General features: G+C 42.3%; 2 protein-coding genes and 1 long non-coding RNA gene across 28 annotated transcripts in view; 1 reads left to right on the top strand and 2 right to left on the bottom strand.

The window, feature by feature from the left end:
• The window catches only part of MYO7B (myosin VIIB), a 55573-nt gene extending 54827 nt beyond the window's left edge, over window positions 1-746 (bottom strand). For all 4 annotated transcript variants that reach the window (XM_083615073.1, XM_083615074.1, XM_083615075.1 and 1 more), the window contains exon 1: window positions 637-746. The gene's annotated coding sequence lies outside the window, so the exon portion shown is untranslated. The remainder of the gene's footprint in view (window positions 1-636) is intronic.
• A 3131-nt stretch (window positions 747-3877) lies between these two features.
• IWS1 (interacts with SUPT6H, CTD assembly factor 1) lies at window positions 3878-19591 on the top strand. 23 transcript variants are annotated; one of them, XM_083615097.1, is made up of 16 exons: window positions 5048-5150; window positions 6175-6226; window positions 7283-7398; window positions 8095-8932; window positions 10885-11077; window positions 11273-11330; window positions 11616-11710; window positions 12233-12383; window positions 13402-13484; window positions 13677-13806; window positions 14272-14389; window positions 16074-16185; window positions 16454-16510; window positions 16674-16785; window positions 17331-17482; window positions 19185-19591. In XM_083615097.1, exons 2-15 carry the CDS (start codon window positions 6223-6225, stop codon window positions 17457-17459), a joined length of 2196 nt encoding a protein of 731 aa, XP_083471223.1. In that variant the 5' UTR covers window positions 5048-5150; window positions 6175-6222; the 3' UTR covers window positions 17460-17482; window positions 19185-19591. The 23 variants fall into 23 exon arrangements, with proteins under 23 accessions (XP_083471229.1, XP_083471228.1, XP_083471227.1 ...); XM_083615096.1 differs by having other exon boundaries at window positions 17331-17491; XM_083615095.1 differs by having other exon boundaries at window positions 5090-5319.
• A 1247-nt stretch (window positions 19592-20838) lies between these two features.
• Window positions 20839-21186, bottom strand: LOC310763237. The gene is made up of 2 exons (XR_014548551.1): window positions 21088-21186; window positions 20839-20957 (listed from the first exon to the last, which is right to left on the bottom strand). It is a non-coding gene; the product is annotated as an uncharacterized lncRNA (long non-coding RNA).
• Window positions 21187-21391: the final 205 nt, after the last annotated feature.

The following is a 21391-nucleotide window of genomic DNA, read 5'->3' as shown; positions in this document are numbered from 1 at the left end:
TCTTACAATTGGTTACAGGCTGTCTGTGGAGCCTTTGGAAGTTCCCGAAGTGGGTGCTGTGTCAGGAGCTCTCAGTATGCCCACTAAAACCTCAGTGGGCATGGATGTACCACCGAGGGAAAGCACCAGGGTTTGAAACACATTGAGGGTGGATCAGAGGAAACCTTGGACCCACAAGTTCCCAAGTCCCTTTGATCCTCCAACACACCAAAGTCAAACAATACACCAAGCCCTAGATCTGATGCAGTTAATTTCCCTCCCTCCTACTAGTATAAGGGGGAAAGAGAAAACACTCCCCCCGCCGCCACCATCTTCTGCCCTGGCCACCTCAAGCTAGCAGGGCATAGAAAGTGGCAATAGATTTCCCATGGATTCTCCTCCCTCTCCCCCTAACTCCGTAGGATTGCTCTCTTAAAGTTCACCCCCAGCCTCCTAGCCTGTAATAACTTTGTTATCCGATATGTCCACATCAAATGGCCATATTCCTGTGATAAATTAATAAAAAATAACTAAGATGGAGAAGGATAATTTTCAACCCTTCTGTGTGGAGCGGCTTATAGGAAGCAATTTCTCCTTTGCTGTTGCATTTTAAAACCCACTATCCACACCAAATGAAAGAACAAAGAGTGTACTTACTCCCTGTTCAGAAGATTGTTATGTCGGATGGATTTCACGTCTCTCTTTTACAGAAGTAGTGTAATAAGAAAGGAGATTTAGCCACAGAAGGCCAGTTCTCAAGAAGGCCAGTTCTCAAGAGTTCCACCCTGAAAAGACAGTCCTCTGTTCAACGAGGAAGAGAAGAAACGAATGACGTTCCCTTCGTAGTTATTTATTACAGGACTTTGCCCCCCTGTTCGAATATCTTCCATTTCTGCAGCTGGCATTTCAGTCAAGTGAGGTCAATTAATACCTTCATTCACAACTCTTTTGAGTGTCCCTGTAATTTTAAATTCATTACCCCAAATAAATTTGGTTTAGATATTTCTAAAAGAAAGAAAAATCTGAATGCCTGGTGCTTTTAAATAGAAACCAAAAACTCAGATGCAGTTGAAGGATATCTGGTGGTAATTATCATATACCCTTCTCTCACACCTAGAAATGACTGCCTTTTTTGAGATGGTGCCTGCTGTTACGCATGGTAGGGTCCACAGCTGATGCCTGCCCTGGAACTCCCTTTAATTGTTTAATTTCCTCCACCTGTCTGCCATCTAAATTTCCCACAATGCCTCCTGTTGGAGCATTGCAGGAAATTAAACGTGTGGCTTTCAGATATCCATTGCAGGCTACCTTTTGAAGAAAGGGTGGGATATAAATTCAGAAGGAAATTTTTAAAAAACTGATAGTAATTGGAGTCCTAATGCTTTGTGTCATTGCTGCTACCAGTCAAGCCGGTCAGGAAGGCCACTGATTTAAGGGGGCAGTTTGCTAAGGGGCCCCTTAAACTTGGAACTAGTCCACGAACAAACACGTGTGTTCTTTTTTCTTAAAAATTATTAGATTCAAAAATAATTTTATAAATATTTTTAAAAGAACTCATTTTCACCTACAAACGTGTGCAGCTTTAGCCAATTAATCAAATATGATTCATCAACTCAACTAAAAATTGTTTACTCAGCTTATACCCTTATAAAAACCCATTCTGAATCTTGTAACACTTTCTCCACATGCATTTGTTTATTTGGGTTGCTGTTCCACTGTTTATATGTTCTTTCTCTTTCTTGCACATTTGCCAGCGCATTTCCAATTAGACAACTCTATATCACATATTAGGAGATGTAATTACTGCTGCTGATTGAGACAATTTATACCATCAGCAATCAATAATGATGAACAAGTTAGATAGCCATGTGCATGCTGAATGAGTAATGCTGAGTGACATTAATCCTGCTATTCTGGAGAACAGAAGTTCATCTGTTTGAACGTATACAGAACTTCTCAGCAGCTTCTTAATAGTCTGCTGCCATATGGATAAACAGGACTTAAAAAGCACGTGGGTGTTACTCTTGTTGTTTTTCTCTTTCTTGAGAAAATGCACAAGTTGTCAGTTGCACAGACTAAATTAAGGTCTGCTTCAGCCCCTATTGCAGTTATATGTCTCTGAGCTTCTATAATCCTGGACATAACACCTCACAGATAAATGCTAACTTCACTTCACATACTTTTTGCCTTCAGCAACTACGTATTAAACACTTCGCTTTACCTAAGCACATTTGTATTGCTACATTAGTGAATACTACTGTTACTTTTTTTAAAAGCTCATGGAAGGGAGAGAAAGAAAGAAAGAAAGACATACCAACTAAAAGTCTCAGGTATTTCCCCAGTTTTCTTGAGCATCTTATCTTTAGACAGATTTGCTTTTCGCAGATCATTTATGCTGCTGTGAGAAGAATATAATTGGGATAGATATTGGGTGCATGGTATTGCACACCTATACACACACACCATCCAGGTGGGACGTCTTACTCCTGGTGTTACAAGGTAGGTCAATCTTTCCTGTCATGCAATCTCATTAGGACCTGCGTGACATCCACCCTTCCCTCTGGGATCCAGCCAACAAAGCATTAAAAGCACGAACTGCAGACTATTTTGTGCCAAGATCTGTCTCATCAAACACAAGTAGGTGCACACATAACAAGCAGAATACCTTCAATAAGCACTCATACATTTGTCACATCGCTCATAGGAACTAGGAAATAAGTAAATAAACATAATTAGAATTGGAAGTATTAGCCTTATAAATAATCAGGGTTTTTTTGCAGTATAGCCTCACTAAAATGATAGCAGGCTTATTTCAATGTATGAGGAATGCAAATACATTGCAATAAGGGGATATAAAACTCTGAAATATGTAAATGATCAATTACCAGTCTCACACCATAGCTCAATGGTAGAACACAAGCTTTCCATGCAAAAGGTCCCTGGTTCAATCCCTGGCATCTCCAGGTAGGACTGAGATACAACCTGGAGTCACTACCAATGGCAGACAGTACTGTCCTAGGTGGACCAATTGCCTCAGCATTAGGCAACTTCCTATATACCTAAGTAACTAAGTGTCCTGTTGTTGGCATAATACTAAATGGTTGCAGCACCAGCGAGAAAACGTGTCTCTGACTGGAGTCTCAGAGCTGAGAGTATACTTTTTAAAGTATGAGCAAAACCTAGGAGAAACTTTGAAACACTTTGGGGTATGTCATGTGCATTAATGGATAATGTGCACGAAGCCTGGAAGCAGATGCACACCCTACATTTAAAGCAAATCTAACGCAGTTTAAGCACTTGACTTCCCCCAAAGAATAATGGGAACTGTAGTTGAAGGGTGATGGGAATTGTAGCTCTGAAAGCAGCAACTAGTTCCCAGGATTCATTGGAACCCATGTGCTTCATGCATGTGTTGGGGGGGCTTTAAATGGATGTTGTGGATTTGCTGGCTACACCAGTGGCAAGATGCACATTTTTAAAAACTTTTATTTCTACCCTAACCATATTACTTCAAGATTTAGCAGCACAAACGGGGTCCGGCCGAGTCAGCCTGTGTCATATTCGTTTGAAACTGGAGGTTTTAGAAAGGGTTAAGTTGTGATAACGCCTTTCTTCCTTCTAGTCAGGGAAAGATCTATATATGGGGAGGCTCCTCCGTCAGAGCAAGGCTCAGCAAGGTTACAGCGAGGCCACCCGGAGCCGCCGCCTTCTGCGTCGCCCATGATGTGCTCAAAACAACACCACCCCCGCAGGCGACAGCACGCGAAGGCCGCTACCTCGTCCCACAAACCCCGCGAGATATTAACCTCTCGCGAGCAAATAGACGCCATGCCAGTCGCTCTCAAGCACGTGATAATTTTTCGCTGGCGCTCTGCATAAGCCTATAATAAATTACTCTAACGGAAGCTGTGCATTCACTATCGTACTGGATTCCTCAGGTCCTCCCCTCTCCCGGGGTGGAAGCGACAGTTGCTCACAGAAAGCATTGCTAAAATCTGGTTTTATACTGGATTCCTTGGCAGGTTTTGAATAAACATACACAAATTTATTGAGGGTTAATATCGTAGATAAATAAAAGGATGTAGAGTATACAGAGAATAACATGAGTTGAGAAATCAGAGAGGAGCTGAGGGAAGTCTTGGGGGAGGTGGGAGGGTTCTTTGGGAAGGGAGGGGGGAAAAGGGGGAAAATAATGACGATTATTTGTATTGATAATATGCTGAAACTGTTAATAATTTTTTAATAAAAAATAAATTGGTTTTATATAGTGGGAGGGTGTATATATTTTACTGCAGGTGGGACTGGGCGGTAGCTCTTTCCTCCCTCTGAGCAAAAGGTAGTAGCTCTTTCTAACAGGCGTTCTGCTTCGCACGGGAGGAAATGCAGGGAAAGTGAGACGAGCCTCGGCAAAGTCGTAGGAAGCGAGGCTGCTGCTTGCTTGCAATGGATCTCTCAGAATGTAAGATGGAAGGAGGTGGTGCGAAGGCGGATGGTGGTAGCTGCAACCTGAGGGATGCTTTGTATAGGAGAGGTTGGGCTCAAAAAAATTCCAACCAGCCTTAACCTAACTGGCAATTATTGTCACTGCAGGGCTGCCGTAAGCAGCCTTTGATATACGGACTTCAAAAAGTTTCAGAAGTGAGTACCAGTGGCAGGTTCAAATCCCCACTCGGGCCATGACGTTTACTTCGGCCAGTCACGGCGTCTCTTCGCCTAAACTACCTCGCAGGGCTGCTGGGAAGATAAATATCTCGACATCATTGGGAGTAAATATGGGATGAAATGTAAAAGCCAAATATTTTAAAAGCCAATATTATCTTTCCACACGAATAAGACTGGAGTTCGAAAGAGCAGCGGTTTATTTGTTGCTCCTTATTTGTTCATTACGAGGGTGGGTACGGAAAATAACCGAGAAGTTCCCTCTCCAGACAGCGTGCGGAACTACTCTTCTTTTTTCCTATCTCTACGGCTCAGGCACGCGGCAGAACGGAACGCCTTCCCTCCCTCACGTCACAGCGATATGGCCTCAGACCAGCAAGCCGCGCACGCGCAAGAGCTTCCGGATTCCATTGAGGGTGACGCCATTTCGCGGCTGCGGAAGTTCCTAGGCTCCGCGCGGGGGCGGATGGGAAGGTCGTGGGTACTGTTGCTTCCGGCTTAGAAACTGGAAGGTGATTTTCCCCCTTCCTTCCTTCCTTCTCCCCCCCTCAAACCCCCCACCGCGTCCCGGTTTCTGCGGTGCTCGCCGCCAAGCTCGGAGCCCCGCCCCCTCCGCTGGTCGCCCTGTAGTAGTGGGAGGCGGGGCTATGGAGACGGAGTATTACGGTGGGGAACCGTCAGGTACAGTCGGAGGAGCGGGGAGGTTGTGCTCAGCTTGCCTTAAGTGGATGAAAGACTGAGTGGCAGGGGGATAGGGGGATAGGGGAACGGGGAACGGGCGCCCACGGGGGCAAGCAGGGTGCTGGTCGGGGACCAAGGCGATGCTACTCTGCTCTCAGTCACCCCTTTTTTGTCGTGCCTTTTCATGATAAAAACTCGCGTGTGTATGTGCGCACGCACGCACACGCAGCATAGACTGTGACCCGCACAGCACGTAGCCTACGGCCCTTAACTTCCATGCAGTATATTTGTGTTTTGCTCATAGCTGAGTCCTTATCGTCTCGTCACAGTCTTGCACCCATAGACCTGGTGCTGATAAACGCGCTCACAAATATTTCGGCTGCCTGCATCTGATTTGGATTGCGTTTTAGTGGAATTTCTGCTTCCAAGTTACATACATGCCCCTCCAAATTGAGCCAGACAGGAGGAAGCCAAGATCACCTTTAGACCTGGACCGTTTCTTTTAGTTGTGTGAAACTTAGGCTTGCCCTTTGTGGAGACTGGGTAGGCTGATAGAGCAAAAAGTACGGTACTTGTTTCAGCCTGCTAGCAGTTTTCTTGCTGCTTCCTCCATTGCTTATCCTGTCAGTGGGCAAAAAAACACTCAGTCGGTTTCCGCAGTGCTTGATCCATGTGCACTTTGTTAACCGTGCATCTTTCTGGATGATCTGGTTGGTCTTCAGCTCACTATCTCTAGTTAGTTGGTATAGTGTATGGGTTCCACAAAATGATTTTGTAAACCATAAGTTGCTCCCTGCAGAAACTGAAGGCTCTTAGCAATTTCTCCTGTCTTCGACTTGCATCCTTGTTTTACAGCGATATCGAAAATTGATTTGTGCTTAGGCACGGCTAGCAGAATACAAAATGCGTAAGTCTTTAATGAAGTACAAAGAGCATCCTTTCATATATATATATGGTTTGCCACATATTGATTGAGTCCTAGCCTCTGTGTTTTAAAGGAATATGGGCATCACATATGATCAGAGGTCTTGTTTATTTTTATCAGAGCACTTATACCCAAGCACAAAATGTAGACTGAATCAGCCCTCAGATGCTGAAACCCAGAGTGATCCTTGATATTTCAGAAAATGGGAATGTGCTTCCCTAGACAAGTTCTTTTAAAGCAATGTTTATCTCTATAGTCTAAAACAGGCATAGGCAAACTTGGCCCTTCAGATGTTTTTGGGACTACAACTCCCATCATCCCTAGCTAACAGGACTAGTGGTCTGGGATTGTGGGAATTGTAGTCTCAAAACATCTGGAGGGCTGAGTTTGCCTATGCCTGGTCTAAAACAAGCGTGTTAGATGATATTGAAACATATTGGAGACAGTGTGGTTATATCATGAAAGGCTAAGACTGTCAGTGGCTGCTAAATAGGATGGATGTGTTGTGCCTCCACTATTGGAGAGAGTGTGACTTAATACCAGTTACTGGGAATTACAAGTAGAATATGTGCTGTTACACTTAGGTGCTGCAAGTGAGTTTCCAAGAGACATCCGGTTGGCCACTGTGAGAAAAGGATGTTGGATTAGGCGGACCTTTGGCCTAATCCAGCAGGGCTTTTAGGTTTGGGACTTCTTTTCTGAAAGCAGTCACCACTTGTTGATTTTGCTTTGAGTCTTTTAAATTCTGTATTCATCTTTTTTTTAAAAAAAAGTCTGCATCAGTTCTGTCTTATGTTGCTTGCCACCTTAAAAGCTAAGAGTATGGTAAATATAAAAATAATAGTAGCAGCCTCTGAGATTGTCCAATTTGTTGCTAACTTCATAGAGACTTTTTGGCTTCATACTGGCCATCCTGATGTTACCTGATGCTAGCTTTTTTGTATTTGAACAATACCTCACAAATTGTGACATTGTTTGCAAGTATATATAGTTTTCGTTAAGCTTCATTCTGATCTAAAAACAAGTATCATGTTACAGATGATGGTGGAGCAACACCAGTGCAGGATGAACGTGATTCAGGATCGGACATGGAAGAGAACGGAAATGAACAGCACTCTGAATCAGAGAATGGAAGCATAGGACAACATTCAGAGGTAGCTGTGAAAGAGTTTCAATAAATCCTGGTTCTTATGCATAGGAAGAAAACATTTCTTAATAAATGTTTGAAACAGCCCTAAATACATTGGGTGGTATCCAGCTTTCTCATCCTGTCAGTGCAAGGATTGCTACTTGTGCAACGGGAATTGCTCCCCCCCCCCCCCCGTGCTCCCTCTTCATTCTCAAATCTGCTCCAGAGGTTGGCGGAACCCCCAGAACAGAAGGAGGAGAATGGGAGGGAGAAGTCCTGTTGTACAAGTGTAAATCCTTGCACTGAGGGATGGTTACTTCACACTATTTAATACAACACTTTGCTTTGGTAGGAAACAAAGGACACCACTTTTTTTTGCAAGTGTTCACAGATTTTTCCAATAAAATTATCAAGAAAATGAAATATGTAATAAATAAATAAATAACAACCTGACAATTTTGCACAAATCCCTGAAATGCATTTATTTGCATCGTACCATGTAATGTAGTGGTGCTTCTAATACATTTTTAAAAATGGTCATTAACACAGGTATTGTAAAATAGAAAAAGAAATTGGTTTGTTAGAAGAGAAGCCAGATTGAAAAACAGACGTGTGCACTGTTTCCGTCACCTTAAAAATGTTTTTCATAGTTACATTCAAGCTTTTTTTCATCTTTAATTTGCCTTTTTGTGGCTTTCCTGGAATTACTTGTTTTTTCCAGAATGAACTTAGTGATGGAGAAGATGACAGACAAACTACAGAACACCCCATGACAGACTCTGAAAACGAAGATACTCCAAGGCAGAAACACAGTGATTCTGAAAACGAGGATGCTCCAAATGATGTCAGTGACTCAGAAAATGAAGGGACTCATAGAGGTAAAGACAGTGATTCTGATAATGAGGATCGCCCAGTTCACCATGCCAGTGACTCTGAGAATGAAGATGCTGTAAATAACCAGGCCAGTGATTCTGAGACTGAGGAGCCTCCTAAAGGCCATGGTAGTGATTCTGAAAATGAGGAGCCCCAGAAGCCCTTGGCCAGTGATTCTGAAAATGAGGAACCCCAGAAGCCCTTGGCCAGTGATTCTGAAAATGAAGAATCACACAAAGATCATACGAGTGACCTAGAAAATGAGGAGCCACAGAAACGTCCAGCCAGCGACTCAGAAAATGAAGAGCATCAAAAATCGCATGATAGTGATTCAGAGAATGAAGTAGCTCCAAAACCTCTTGCCAGTGACTCTGAAAATGAGGAGCCAAAGGTTCAGCCCAGTGACTCTGAAACTGAAGATATTACCAGAAACAAACCAGAAATAGAGACCGGTGATAGCAACAAAGAACATAAAGAGGAGGAGGAGGAGGAAACAGAGAATGGTGCTCAGCTTTCAGACAATGAGCAACTAGGAAAAAGGCTTCAGGACTCTGACAGCGAGGAAGAAGACAGTCCTAAAAAACAGAAGCTAGTAGACAGTGATGAGGAAGAAGGGAAAGAAGAGGAAAAATTGACAAAGAGGAAAGCTACTGTCCTCTCTGATAGTGAGGATGATGAAAAAACACGTAAGGAAATACTAATTTTAGACCCCTTGATTATTCAGTACTGGTTGAATCCCTAAAGAATGCATGAGTGGACTTCGTTGAAAAGGTGGTGCTTGTTCTCTGATGGCTCATTCACACCTGCAGTCGCCACTTGCATCATTGGTCCTCCAAGTGATGAATATGCATATGTGAAATAGCTTAAGGATATCTGGCTGAGTTTATCTCTAGTCCATGCCACTTGGTGTATGTCTTAGCTCCTGAGTTCATTCTCTCCCATTTATATTACAGTTAATTTGCCCTAATATATATATTATAAAATGTTGCTTAATTTTACACGGTGATCCGAAGTCTGCCTTTAAAATATGTTTTTTATTTTAAAAGTTAATTAAAAAACCCAGCAAGGACAGTACAAAATGCACAATTCACAATGTGCCTTTGAACAAAATGCTCCTGGGACATGATGACATGCTACCCTCTCAGGGACACTGCGTGCGGAAAATAGATGAGTGCCCCCATGGACCTGTACAGTTTCCCTGCAACGGATTTCATGTCATGTCCCTTTCGGAGACACTGCTACAGAAGTGATATTCCAGCCTTGGCAGGATTTTGGATTAGATTATTTTTGAAGTCCCTTCAAACTGGATTTCTGATAATGATATTCATACTAAATCAGACAAATATATGGGGGAAATGGGTGGGACTATATACTACATGTGCTGTTTCATTTACGTTAGCCCAAAGTCATAGCAATAAATTGCAAAATGATTAAAAAAGGGAAGGAAAGAAGCTGATACCAGAAACAGAAATTTTCACAAAATATCCAGAAGTAAGTAATATGTGTCTATTTACGTTAGAACTTAATTTGGAGAACTTTCCCAAAATAATTACCGTATTTTTTGCTCTATAAGACTCACTTTTTCCCTCCTAAAAAGTAAGGGGAAATGTGTGTGCGTCTTATGGAGCGAATGCAGGCTGCGCAGCTATCCCAGAAGCCAGAACAGCAAGAGGGATCGCTGCTTTCACTGCGCAGCGATCCCTCTTGCTGTTCTGGCTTTTGAGATTCAGGATATTTTTTTTTCTTGTTTTCCTCCTCCAAAAACTAGACACGTCTTATGGTCCGGTGCGTCTTATAGAGCGAAAAATACAGTAATCTTTGTCAGTTTACCAAGCAGACCTTGATCCAGTTTTGGCACCTGAAGCTTCCACCTTCTTTCCTTTTTACCTAATTGGATCAAGAACCGAGAGGGGAAATTGCTTCCCAGGCTAGTGCAGCAAAGAGGTTCAGAATCAGGCCTACTACAGTCACATGACAGGAGCAGTGCTGGCTCAGCACCCACTGAGACCATGTGCTGGATCTGCATCTGAACAGCCCCATTTCATGAGCTTTTGCTGGCTATTGCCCTTTGGGGTGGACAGATTGGGGCTCCTCATAGCAGGGGTGAACAGAGGGACACCTCTGCCCCCTCCAAACCTCCTCTAGTACAGTGAATCAGAGGTTTGGTTTGCTGTGTTAGTCTAGCAGGGAGGAGGCACCAAAATAGAGTGTGCAAGTTTTCTTTTGGTGTTTGATTCTGGCAGTATTTTAAGAGCTGTGATTGATTGTGCCTTCATCCAGGAAACTGTATATTAGGTTATTGATTCCATGTTATTGGTGGTACATGGGTCTTAAGATAGGCTCTCTGAAGTGTAATTGGAAGCTGATCGAGTCCAAAACCAAGTTCTAGAGGAAACAGATAATTGCTTTATAAAATTATTGTGACCGCTAAGTAAGAGATTTGCAGTACAGTACGTGTATGATGGTATGTTTAGCCACAGGCTTATTATATGATGATTATTATTATTTTGCAAAGTTGAGGTTGTTGACTACTAACAACTTCTTTGAATGATAAGTGAAGGAGACTTTCCCCTCTGCAAGTGTTGACTGTTTTTGGCTCAGTTATTGATGCGCTTCTTACTTTGTCCACCTATGTTAGCAGCTGTAAAAAAAAGCCGCATAATCTCAGATGGTGAAGAATCTGATAGTGATGCTGCATCAGAGAAATACGAGAAGCAAAAGAAACCTCTAGAATCCGATAGCGAGGATGAGGGTGACAAGGCTGATGATGGAAAGAAGAAAGAAGAGAAGGATCTTTTTGGGAGTGACAGTGAGTCAGGAAATGAGCAAGAGTAAGTGTCTGTCAAGTAACAGAGTGGTACACTTGGGGCAGCAGTGGATGGGACATGGATGTTACATGGAACAAAGTTGATAAACTGTGTGGGGAAGAGGAATGCAGTTGCTGTAGTTCTCAGTTCTGTTAGAATTGAAGTGAACAAGGCTATAGAGAATTAATAAGAAAAACAAATAGCATATTTTTCTTGCAGAAACCTTATTGCAGATATATTTGGAGAATCTGGAGATGAAGAAGAGGAAGAATTTACAGTATGTTGATAACATGTTTTTTCCCTTGTCTTGCCCATCCTCCCACCTTTTTTTAAGGCTTCCTTGTCTATATGCATTTAGTAGACCTTGTATTCTATTGTTACTGAATTAAATTTCACCACTTCATCAGCCCTACTATGTGTTGGATGCAATGTAGACATCCTTGGAAAGAGCAGCCTGGATTAAATCATAATAGGAATTTTGAGAACTATTAAAAGGCTTATATGTGCATTGTGGCAGAGCTGTATTTGGATGCATTGACTTGTATTGTCTTTGTAACTAAAGGGATTTAACCAGGAGGATTTGGAGGAAGAGAAAGGAGAAAGGAAAGGAGCAGCTGACGATTCAGACTCTGATGACAATATAAAAAGAGGAAAGCAGTAAGTGTTTATTGTGATTGTTACAAGAAACCAGATTTGATTTGTATACATATTTGCCTTAAAATATTTATATATTTTTTGTATTTTATTACATTTATATCCTGCCATTCCCCTAGGAAGCTTGAGAACATACATTGTCCCCCATGCCTGCACCCCATATTATTCTCAAAGTAGCCTTCTGTACTAGATTAGACACAGAGATTTCAACACCACTTGTAGGCAGTTGCTTTGAAATGTCTTCACATAAAGCTTCAAAGAAGAGACTGCATTAGGATAAGGAGCAGCTCTCATTCTTATCAGAGTTCAGATGTTCAGCTTCCAAAAAAACTTTCGAAAACCGGATCACTCACTTCCGGGTTCGATCTTTCAGAAGCTGAAACATATGAGCACCAAGGCGTTAGACAACCAAGGTACAACTGTGATGCTTCCAAGCAGATAAAGTGCTTGTGTCGATGCTGTTTTAATTGATACGTACACTTATAAGGCTACAGGGTGACTTCATTGAAACCTTCTGCATTACAGCATGGACTTCATGTCAGATTTTGACATGATGTTACAACGGAAAAAGAGCATGAGTGGCAAACGCCGGCGCAACCGTGATGGTGGGACATTCATTAGCGATGCTGACGATGTAGTCAGCGCTATGATCGTGAAGATGAATGAAGCAGCAGAGGTACGTTCCTTGCATTCAAGGCTCAATTCACTCAAAAGAAACTCTAGGTTATGGGAAGCAATTCCTTTTGTAGGAGTGGCAATGAGCAATTTGAGCCGAATGTTTCTAAATGCTGAAGTTTTCATCTGCAAATATTGAAAGCACTTCTTATGTACAAAGCACCATAATGCTGCTTGCAGAGCATTGTCCGCATCTCACAGTCACAGTGGCAGAGAAGCAGGTGGAGGCAATGGCAACACAGCAGCCAACTGGCAGAAATGCCCTCATTCAGTGCAGAAATAGCCCGTGTAAGAGTGGGATGATTAGGTGATGGCAGTGGGAGCAGCCAATTGGTGGAAGCACATCAGTGTTGCACAAATATTCCATACAAATAATTACAGGTGGATAAGACTGGGAATGGTAGCAAGAAATGGGGATTTTGAGCATTAGAGAGGTAATAGCTGTCTGACAACAAACTAATGTCATCACAAAGTTGAAGAATAGATCTAGGGCATAGGAGGAGACTGCAGTAGCAAGGCACTATCCAGAACAGAAGCTGAGTAGCCAGCGCCCTGCAAGCTAGTAATTAATAGACACCTTTCCCCCACCCCAAGATGCAGCAGGAGGGCAGTGAAGTTGTGCACTCAATTGTTATGCACTATGTCTTACACAAATGCAGATATGTTGTCTTTGTGTTGTGAAAATGAGGAAAACCTGACACCTCTGTCATGAAACAACTGCCGCAAAATAAGGTGTCTCGACTGTGCATTGTAACCAAACAACCATACTGTTTTCAAGACTCAACTATAACATGCGTGCATGAGTATAATCTCTAAGATTTTATTTAAGGCCATGGCACCAGGCAGACAAAAAGGCCAGCGAATTTTATACAAATGAAATTACTTCCTTGGTTTGCTTCTTCCTAGTTATTCTGCTAGAGGAGAATAATCAGGCTGCTTTACAAGTCTTCTGAACTGGGATTTTGAGTGTTCTGCTTTTTTTCTGCTTATTTTTTAATTACATCTATAACTTCCTGCAGGAGGATAGGCAGCTGAATACACAGAAGAAACCAGCACTAAAAAAGTTAACTTTGCTGCCAATTGTTGTTATGCACCTTAAAAAGTGAGTAAAAGCTCATCTAAATTATTTTTCCTCATGATGGGAAAGAGGGAACTTGATGTGTTTCTAGGGCTACTATTTCCATGTTAGAATGTCTCTTGTATTGGTTTTAGAACAGGACTGTTTGTGTGGTTGATGAATTGCCAAAAGGTATTCCCATTCCTGCTTCTGATAGATTTCAATTTGAATTTCCAGGCAGGACCTGAAAGAAACTTTCATTGACAGTGGTGTGATGTCTGCCATCAAAGAGTGGCTTTCACCACTACCAGACCGGAGTCTACCAGCATTGAAAATTCGTGAGGAGCTTCTGAAGATTCTGCAAGAGGTTAGTTTCTAATACCTAGCTTGTAGAATCAGCATTACTGATTCCGTTCTATGCCTTTGTGACAAGTTTTTGAGAGGGGATAGATGAATAGTCCCATATGAGGAAAGTATTTGTACATATCAGGAAGATGAATGGCACTGCAACAATAGCATCCAAGTGTCTACAGACCTGTTTTCATTCTAAAACCAGTTTTAAAATGAAGCTGCTCTAAAAGGTATAAAACCAATGTTCCATAAAAGCAGTTAAGAAGGACCAGAGAAAGCTGAAGCAGTACTGAAATATTCCCAGTAGACTGAAATTCTCAAGTTTACCTGGGAAACTCGTCCCACTCTTTCTTAATATTTAAAAAAAGTTTGCAGGTATTTAAGTCCACTTTGCTGAAATGTTTGCATCCTGTGTACAGAATGCAGTCTTCAATTCTCAAGGTTTAGTAGGTGATGGTTTCCTGTGTGTGTATGTCTTCAGTTGCCTAGTGTAAGCCAAGAGACCTTAAAGCACAGTGGGATTGGACGAGCAGTGATGTATCTCTACAAACACCCTAAGGAGTCACGGCCCAACAAGGACATGGCAGGGAAGCTAATTAGTAAGTAAACATGGGCTTTCATGAGATGCACTGCACAGCCGTCTCATACTTCAACATTTGCAGTTCACCGCCAGCATCTCACCTCCCTGTTAAGTGTGTATGTGCTACAAAAACCTTCAACCTTATACAAGACTGTCTATGGTGCTGTATGAAGGCTATATTTATTTTTCAAAGCTTGTATATCTCCGAGATTCCTTATCTTTCATTTCTTCATTAATAGTATATTGCAGTTAAGGGAGATAGGTATGACTTTAATGTAACTTTTGTCCTAACTAAATTAGACTTACGCCAAATTAAGTACGAGGGGCTTGACAGCAACAAGTGTTAAAAATGTATATATTCTTATCTGTTCCAGTGTCTTATCATTTTTGCTGATAGTGTCATATCTTTAAATATGGTATGATGAAGAAACTTTGGCCCCCCAAACTCAGCCACAGCCAGAATAGTCAGGGGTCAAACATGATGAGAGCTGTAGTCCATCTGGAGGGCCACAAGTTCCCCATACCTGTTTAAATGCTAACTTAAAGTTCCTGTTTCTTCAGGCTACATTTTAGACTGTTAATTTGAACTAACATCTTAAGCACCGTATTTTTCGCCCCATAGGACGCACCGGCCCATAGGACGCACCTAGTTTTTTTTTGGGGGGGGGAATAAAGGGGAAAAAATTATTTCCCCCCCCCCCCAGGTGCACTGCGCTAAGCCCGAAGCTTGGGGTGTGTGGAGTTCAGCACGCCCCAAGCTTCTGGGTGCCGGCAAGGTCTCCGCTAGCTGTGGGAGAGCTGCGCGGCTCTCCCAGGGCTAGTGGAGCGCTGCGCTAATCCCGAAGCTTGGGGCGAGCGGAGCTCAGCGCGCCCCAAGCTTCTGGGTGCCGGCAAGGTCTCCGCTAGCCGTGGGAGAGCCGCGCGGCTCTCCCAGGGCTAGCGGAGCGCTGCGCTAATCCCGAAGCTTGGGGCGAGCAGAGCTCAGCGCGCCCCAAGCTTCTGGGTGCCGGCAAGGTCTCCGCTAGCCGTGGGAGAGCCGCGCGGCTCTCCCAGGGCTAGCGGAGCGCTGCGCTAATCCCGAAGCTTGGGGCGAGCAGAGCTCAGCGCGCCCCAAGCTTCTGGGTGCTGGCAAGGTCTCCGCTAGCTGTGGGAGAGCCGCGCAGCTCTCCCAGGGCTAGCGGAGCGCTGCGCTAATCCCAAAGCTTGGGGCGAGCAGAGCTGGGTCTCCCACGGCTAGCGGATAGCTTCCTGAAGCCTGGAGAGCGAGAGGGGTCGGTGCGCACCGACCCCCCTCGCTCTCCAGGCTTCAGCGAAAGCCTGCATTCGCCCCATAGGACGCACACACATTTCCCCTTCATTTTTGGAGCGGAAAAGGTGCGTCTTATAGGGCGAAAAATACGATATATTGATGAACAGGGTGGACGTTAAACTGCAGATACGGTGCATACTCCCTCCCCCCCTCCAAATTTAGCCACAGTCATTAGGTCTAGAAACACTGCTTGAAAATAGAAACCAGAATTCTGGAGTTTGTAGGCTAAACAAAGATAGAGAAGCCATTCACTCACCCTGTATATCTTAAATGGGTTCAGTATCTGTGTTAAATAGGCAAAATTGCCTGTTCGATAGTAGGAGCTTCTAGCAGGTGCAGTATATATGTGTAGTGCTGCTGTCTGTACATTCACTTTTTATTTTAAAAACAACAGATGAGTGGTCTCGGCCTATTTTTGGTCTAACATCAAACTACAAGGGAATGACCAGAGAAGAAAGGGAACAGAGGGATCTGGAGCAGATGCCACAGCGAAGGCGGTTGAGCAGGTATCTTGAGCAATATTCTGCACTGCTAACTTTATAGCATAGGCTGATTTTCTTTCACACTCTGGACTCCATTCCCTGGAGTGTCTGGCATCTTAGCTGGTCGAGAGTGTTGCTTTTATTAGTATTCCGTTTATTTTTACTGAATTTTATGAATACCTATTCGTTTATAAATACTTACTAAATTATCTCTCTTTGTGTGAGAGAAATGGTGATGGTGATTGTGATGATAATAATTCTCCCGCAAAACAAAATCTCTTTGTCTTTACAGCTCTGGTGGTCAAACACCCCGCAGGGACTTGGAGAAAGTATTAACAGGGGAGGAAAAGTAAGTCTTTTCTTTTTTTGCCATTTTAGTATCTCTAGAGAATACTAGAGAATACTGCTTTATGTTGGGTGGAGCAGGGAGATGAGTAGAGAATAATTTGAGAGAAGAGATGCTAATAGCAATCTTACGTTACTTAGCAACATCTCTTGTCTTATTTCTTCAGAGCTCTAAGGCCTGGCGATCCAGGATTTTGTGCTCGTGCAAGAGTTCCAATGCCCTCCAACAAGGATTATGTGGTCAGACCCAAGTGGAATGTGGAAATGGAATCTTCTAGGGTAAGTGATTGAGAAGAAAGGAAGTAAGTTTCTTCTGCAACATTGTGCCCAGACCAGTTCTAGTTTAGATATTATGGAAATCAGTTGAGCCTATCCTCACTGTTGCTTTCCATTCATATATATTGCATATGCCTTAAGTCACTATCCTGTCCAAAGACACTACATAAAAATCTATCCAAAATAGTTTAGTGTCTCAAAATACCACTGGAAAGAGTTGAACATTCATTGTTCCTGGTAGTAAGAACCAGCAGTTCTATATTGATCTGGTTATGTGTAGTCTTGGACCCAGTAGTGAGAAACAATCTTCCTCAATACAATCCTTTACTTCAACCCACAATATTTTTCTGCACTACTTTTCCCCCTAATAGCCTGAGGATTATGAAGTCAGTAGGTTTCCATCCTCCAGTATTTTACAACATGGCACTGGATAAAGTCCATGTTGTTTATTTGCAAACTTAGACAAAGGAAGAGAGCAGTTGTTTAAATGTATTGAAATTTTCTATTCTTATTAATTGTTAGTCCTTTGACTGAGATGTTGTTTCTAGCCAGGGACTGTTAAGAAAGGTATTAGTCGGTTGGAAAAACACAAGAGGAAGTTTGCTGAACAGAAACGACTCAGCAAAGTACATCGAGCTGTCAAATTCAGCATTGAAGGCAACAGGATGCCCTTATAGCCCTGTAATTCTGCTTACCCCAGGTCTGAGAGGTATCCAGAAAGGATGTTTGAACAATGCATGTGCTTTAGCTGTTGCCAGTGTGCACTGTCAGACAAAGCAGCATGTCTCCACTAACTATAGCCTAGGAAACTTTATCCTTCTGGCACTGTGATTCACAGAGCAAGTCAGGAAAAACAGCTTTAATGTGCTAATTTAAGTTTCCACAACTGCATGATCTACTAAAATAGGGAAATCATGTCGTCAAAGATCATAAGCCCCCCTCCAGCAAAAAAAATTGAGCGAGCATTAAAAAATTACTCAAAGGGTACAAAGTCCCATCACATTTTAAAGCATGACTAATCTTCCCTAGGGATACCTAAGATAATTTCAATACAGTTCTCTAGTGAACTGGTGATGAGTTTGTCTCTGCAAGTTGAAGCATGAATATCTAATTTAAGTGTGCATATAGTACAATTAGACTACTTTGGGATATGAAGATGACAAATTGTGTAAACTTGCATTGCTGTTTTAATGCACGTAGATAGGAGAAACATGAAGTGTACTTGCTGACTTTCAGAGAGTCCATATAATAAATGGGGAAAGCTGATCAACTAGTTTTCATTAGTTAAATTTGAAAGTGACTGTGGTCAGCTATCTGGGGTGAAAAACTTTCTGTTTCATAAGCTTATTAGCAACAGTGAATGGGAAATTGCAAATACAGTGGGCAGTATCCAGCTAACTAGTTGTATTTCAAACCAGGGCATCAGATAATTTTCTGATGCAAACTGAAAATTACACTTCAGTATTTTCTAGGAAATCCTGATCACTGACTTCGTGACATTGGACAGAATGCTGTCTATTACTACCTGCAAGACATTATTGCCTATAAGATAAGAGAAGAACCGTAAAGTGTGTAGCATTCTGAAATATGCTACAGAAATAATCAAACTTTAATATTTGGAGAGAAATGTTTAGAGAGATGGATGCCATAGCAATAATGATAGATGGTTATTTTTAGATTTTGTAAGCCATTTTGAGAAATACTTTTTTGGAGGGCAAAAGTTAGATATATATGTTTGTATAAATAAATAACAGATGGCATAAAATGGGAGAGTTGCTGAGTTCACATTGTAATCGTTGCTTTTTAAAAAATGGATGCTGGGGCTCAACCTTTCCTGGTTGTCCTAAACATGGAAGTATATTTCTTTCAGGTATGTTCAAGCATGGGTAGGCAAACTAAGGCCCAGGGGCCGGATCCAGCCCAATCGCCTTCTAAATCCCCCCCGCGGACGGTCCAGGAATCAGCGTGTTTTTACAAGAGTAGAATGTGTCCTTTTATTTAAAATGCATCTCTGGGTTATTTGTGGGGCATAGGAATTCATTCCCCCCCCCCAAAAAAAAATATAGTTCAGCCCCCCACAAGGTCTGAGGGACAGTGGACCGGCCCCCTGCTGAAAGTTTGCTGACTCCTGGGTTAATGGGTAGTTACAGGGGCTGACGGTAGTTATAGTTCAAAACATCTGGAGGGCACCAGGTTGGCAGAGCCTGGAATAGAGAGTGCATATCCCTGTTACAGTCTTGGTTTGAAAATATGCTGTTGGAATCTCCTGTGGCTTTATCAGCTTCTGTATAGAAGGACTGCAGTTGCTGGACGAGTTTGGTGTGCATGTTTTGTCCTCTTTGAAAAAAGCAAATCTGGAATTCCTGCCTCTTCGTAAAAGTAAGCCTAAGTTTTCTTTTAAGTTCCAGGCAAGCTCCAAGAAAGGGGTCAGCCGCTTGGACAAACAGATGCGGAAGTTCACAGACATCAGGAAAAAAAGCAGAACGTCCCATGCTGTGAAAATCAGCATTGAAGGCAATAAAATGCCATTGTGACTCCATCCAGGAAGGATATTTTCTGAATTCTGCTGTGAGAAGTGCACCTACAGACTCTTGGAAAGATGTCTACATTTTTTAAAACGAACTCTGGGTGTGTTTTTTAAGTGTATCTTCAGATTGTTGGTTCAGATGGTAGTAATACATGTTGGCGGAGGGTTGTGAACCCTGGATGTTGTTCATTATGATTGTATTTAACCTGGTCTCTCGTGTCCTTTGTACAGATGAAAGCTTGTATTGCTACAGACCTCAGACATTAAAATCTTTCTGATGTGTGGGGCTGTGTGGTGCTTGGTGCAATGAATGTATATTTAGAAGGTTCAGCACAAGCTGCTGAATCCTGCAGATTGATAGGTGTGACTACAGTATTTTTTTTATACAAATACACAGCCTGCCGTTGTTATAGACACATGTCTAGTGACTGACTTAGTTACAATAGAATCATAGAGTTGGAATAGACCACAAGGGCCATCGAGTCCAACCCCCTGCCAAGCAGGAAACACCATCAGAGCACTCCTGACATATGGTTGTCAAGCCTCTGCTTAAAGACCTCCAAAGAAGGAGACTCCACCACACTCCTTGGCAGCAAATTCCACTGTCGAACAGCTCTTACTGTCAGGAAGTTCTTCCTAATGTTTAGGTGGAATCTTCTTTCTTGTAGTTTGGATCCATTGCTCCGTGTCCGCTTCTCTGGAGCAGCAGAAAACAACCTTTCTCTTTTTCTTTTTTAAACAACCTTTTTCTTTTTTAAAGGTAGCCTGTTCTACCTTTAAAACCACACTAGAAACAATCTTAAGCAATGCTGTTTCATTTTAGAGATAAGGGGCATAACCAGCTGAAAGATTACTGTGCCTAAGTCTAATTGGACTTAAGCATTTAACTGAACCATTTTTCTGGGCTGTAGCCTATGTTTTAACACTATCAACAAATGTTTTAGAATGGGTCTGTGTCACTTTGATCAAAGCAAATGGTAGTGACTACCGTAGTATTGGGTACACTTGGAATTGCATTTAGTGATTCATGAGTGGACTTACCCTTCTCTCTACCCTGCACCCCTCTCAGAAATCTGATACAGAGGGTTGGGAGTGCAGGGGGCACTGATGTTCTGTTGCACAAGCAGGTGTTTGCTTGTACAGCATTGAACACATCCCCTTCTTTATACAAGAAAAAGGTACACGTGGGATACTAGAAACCTAAGTGGACTTGAAGAAAATACTTTGCTACTGTTTTTGTCTGATGGAATTCTGCTATCAGGTTATATAACTGCCTGTTCTTCCTTTGCTCTGTAACATTGATGATGAGAATGAGGAAAAATCGCTTTTAATTTCAAAAGCTTTCTGTAAGCGATCTTTGTTATAAAATATAATTTACAATAATTGAATAATCGTGAGAACGTCACAAAAATCCATGTCTTAATGCAATACTTCTGTCATTTGTTGAACCAGTTTCCTCTTCGTTATATGTAAACTGAAAAGCAGAGATTAAATCAGTTTTAGACCTGGCATGTAAACGGGCAAAGCCATGGCTTGAAATCTTGGTTTATTTAAATCCCCAGTTTCCTGGATTGAACATAAGTGGAAACGGTAGTTTAACAAACCCAGAGGGAATTGCCTTCTGAGGAGAGTGGCAGCACACTACTTGCTACTGGTTGAAATAAATTGGTTTATCAGACGCAAGGTTGTTATATCTGAAATGTGCCTGAGCACAAACAAATACTAGTAATACTTCTGGTATTAGAGAGATCCATCCCTAGCCTGGTGGCACAATCCACCCCCGAAGACATTGATAGTATATTTATAGAAGCAAAATGAAATAAATTTAGACACAACACATGGGTGGGTGGTGAGATCAGTGTCTCTCTGAGCAGCTCCCTGCTGCGGATGTAAATTGCCCCCTCATTGTTCATCAGTCTCCACAGATCAGCAGAAAAGAGAATTGGCTGCACCCCATTGTGTGAAGATGGCCCTTTGGCCAAAGAAAGCTAGCTATTCCTGCTCTAGAGAATTTAAAGGAATTATACCTCTCCTGTGCTGTTGAAGCAAAAAAAAAAACCCCAAAAAACAAACAAACAGTAT

The sequence above is a fragment of the Podarcis filfolensis genome, assembly GCF_964270895.1.
Source record: "Podarcis filfolensis genome assembly, chromosome: 5".
Taxonomy (NCBI): Eukaryota; Metazoa; Chordata; class Lepidosauria; order Squamata; family Lacertidae; genus Podarcis; species Podarcis filfolensis.
The sequence above is the reverse complement of the archived record's forward strand: the minus strand, read 5'-3'. Positions and strand labels throughout refer to the sequence as shown.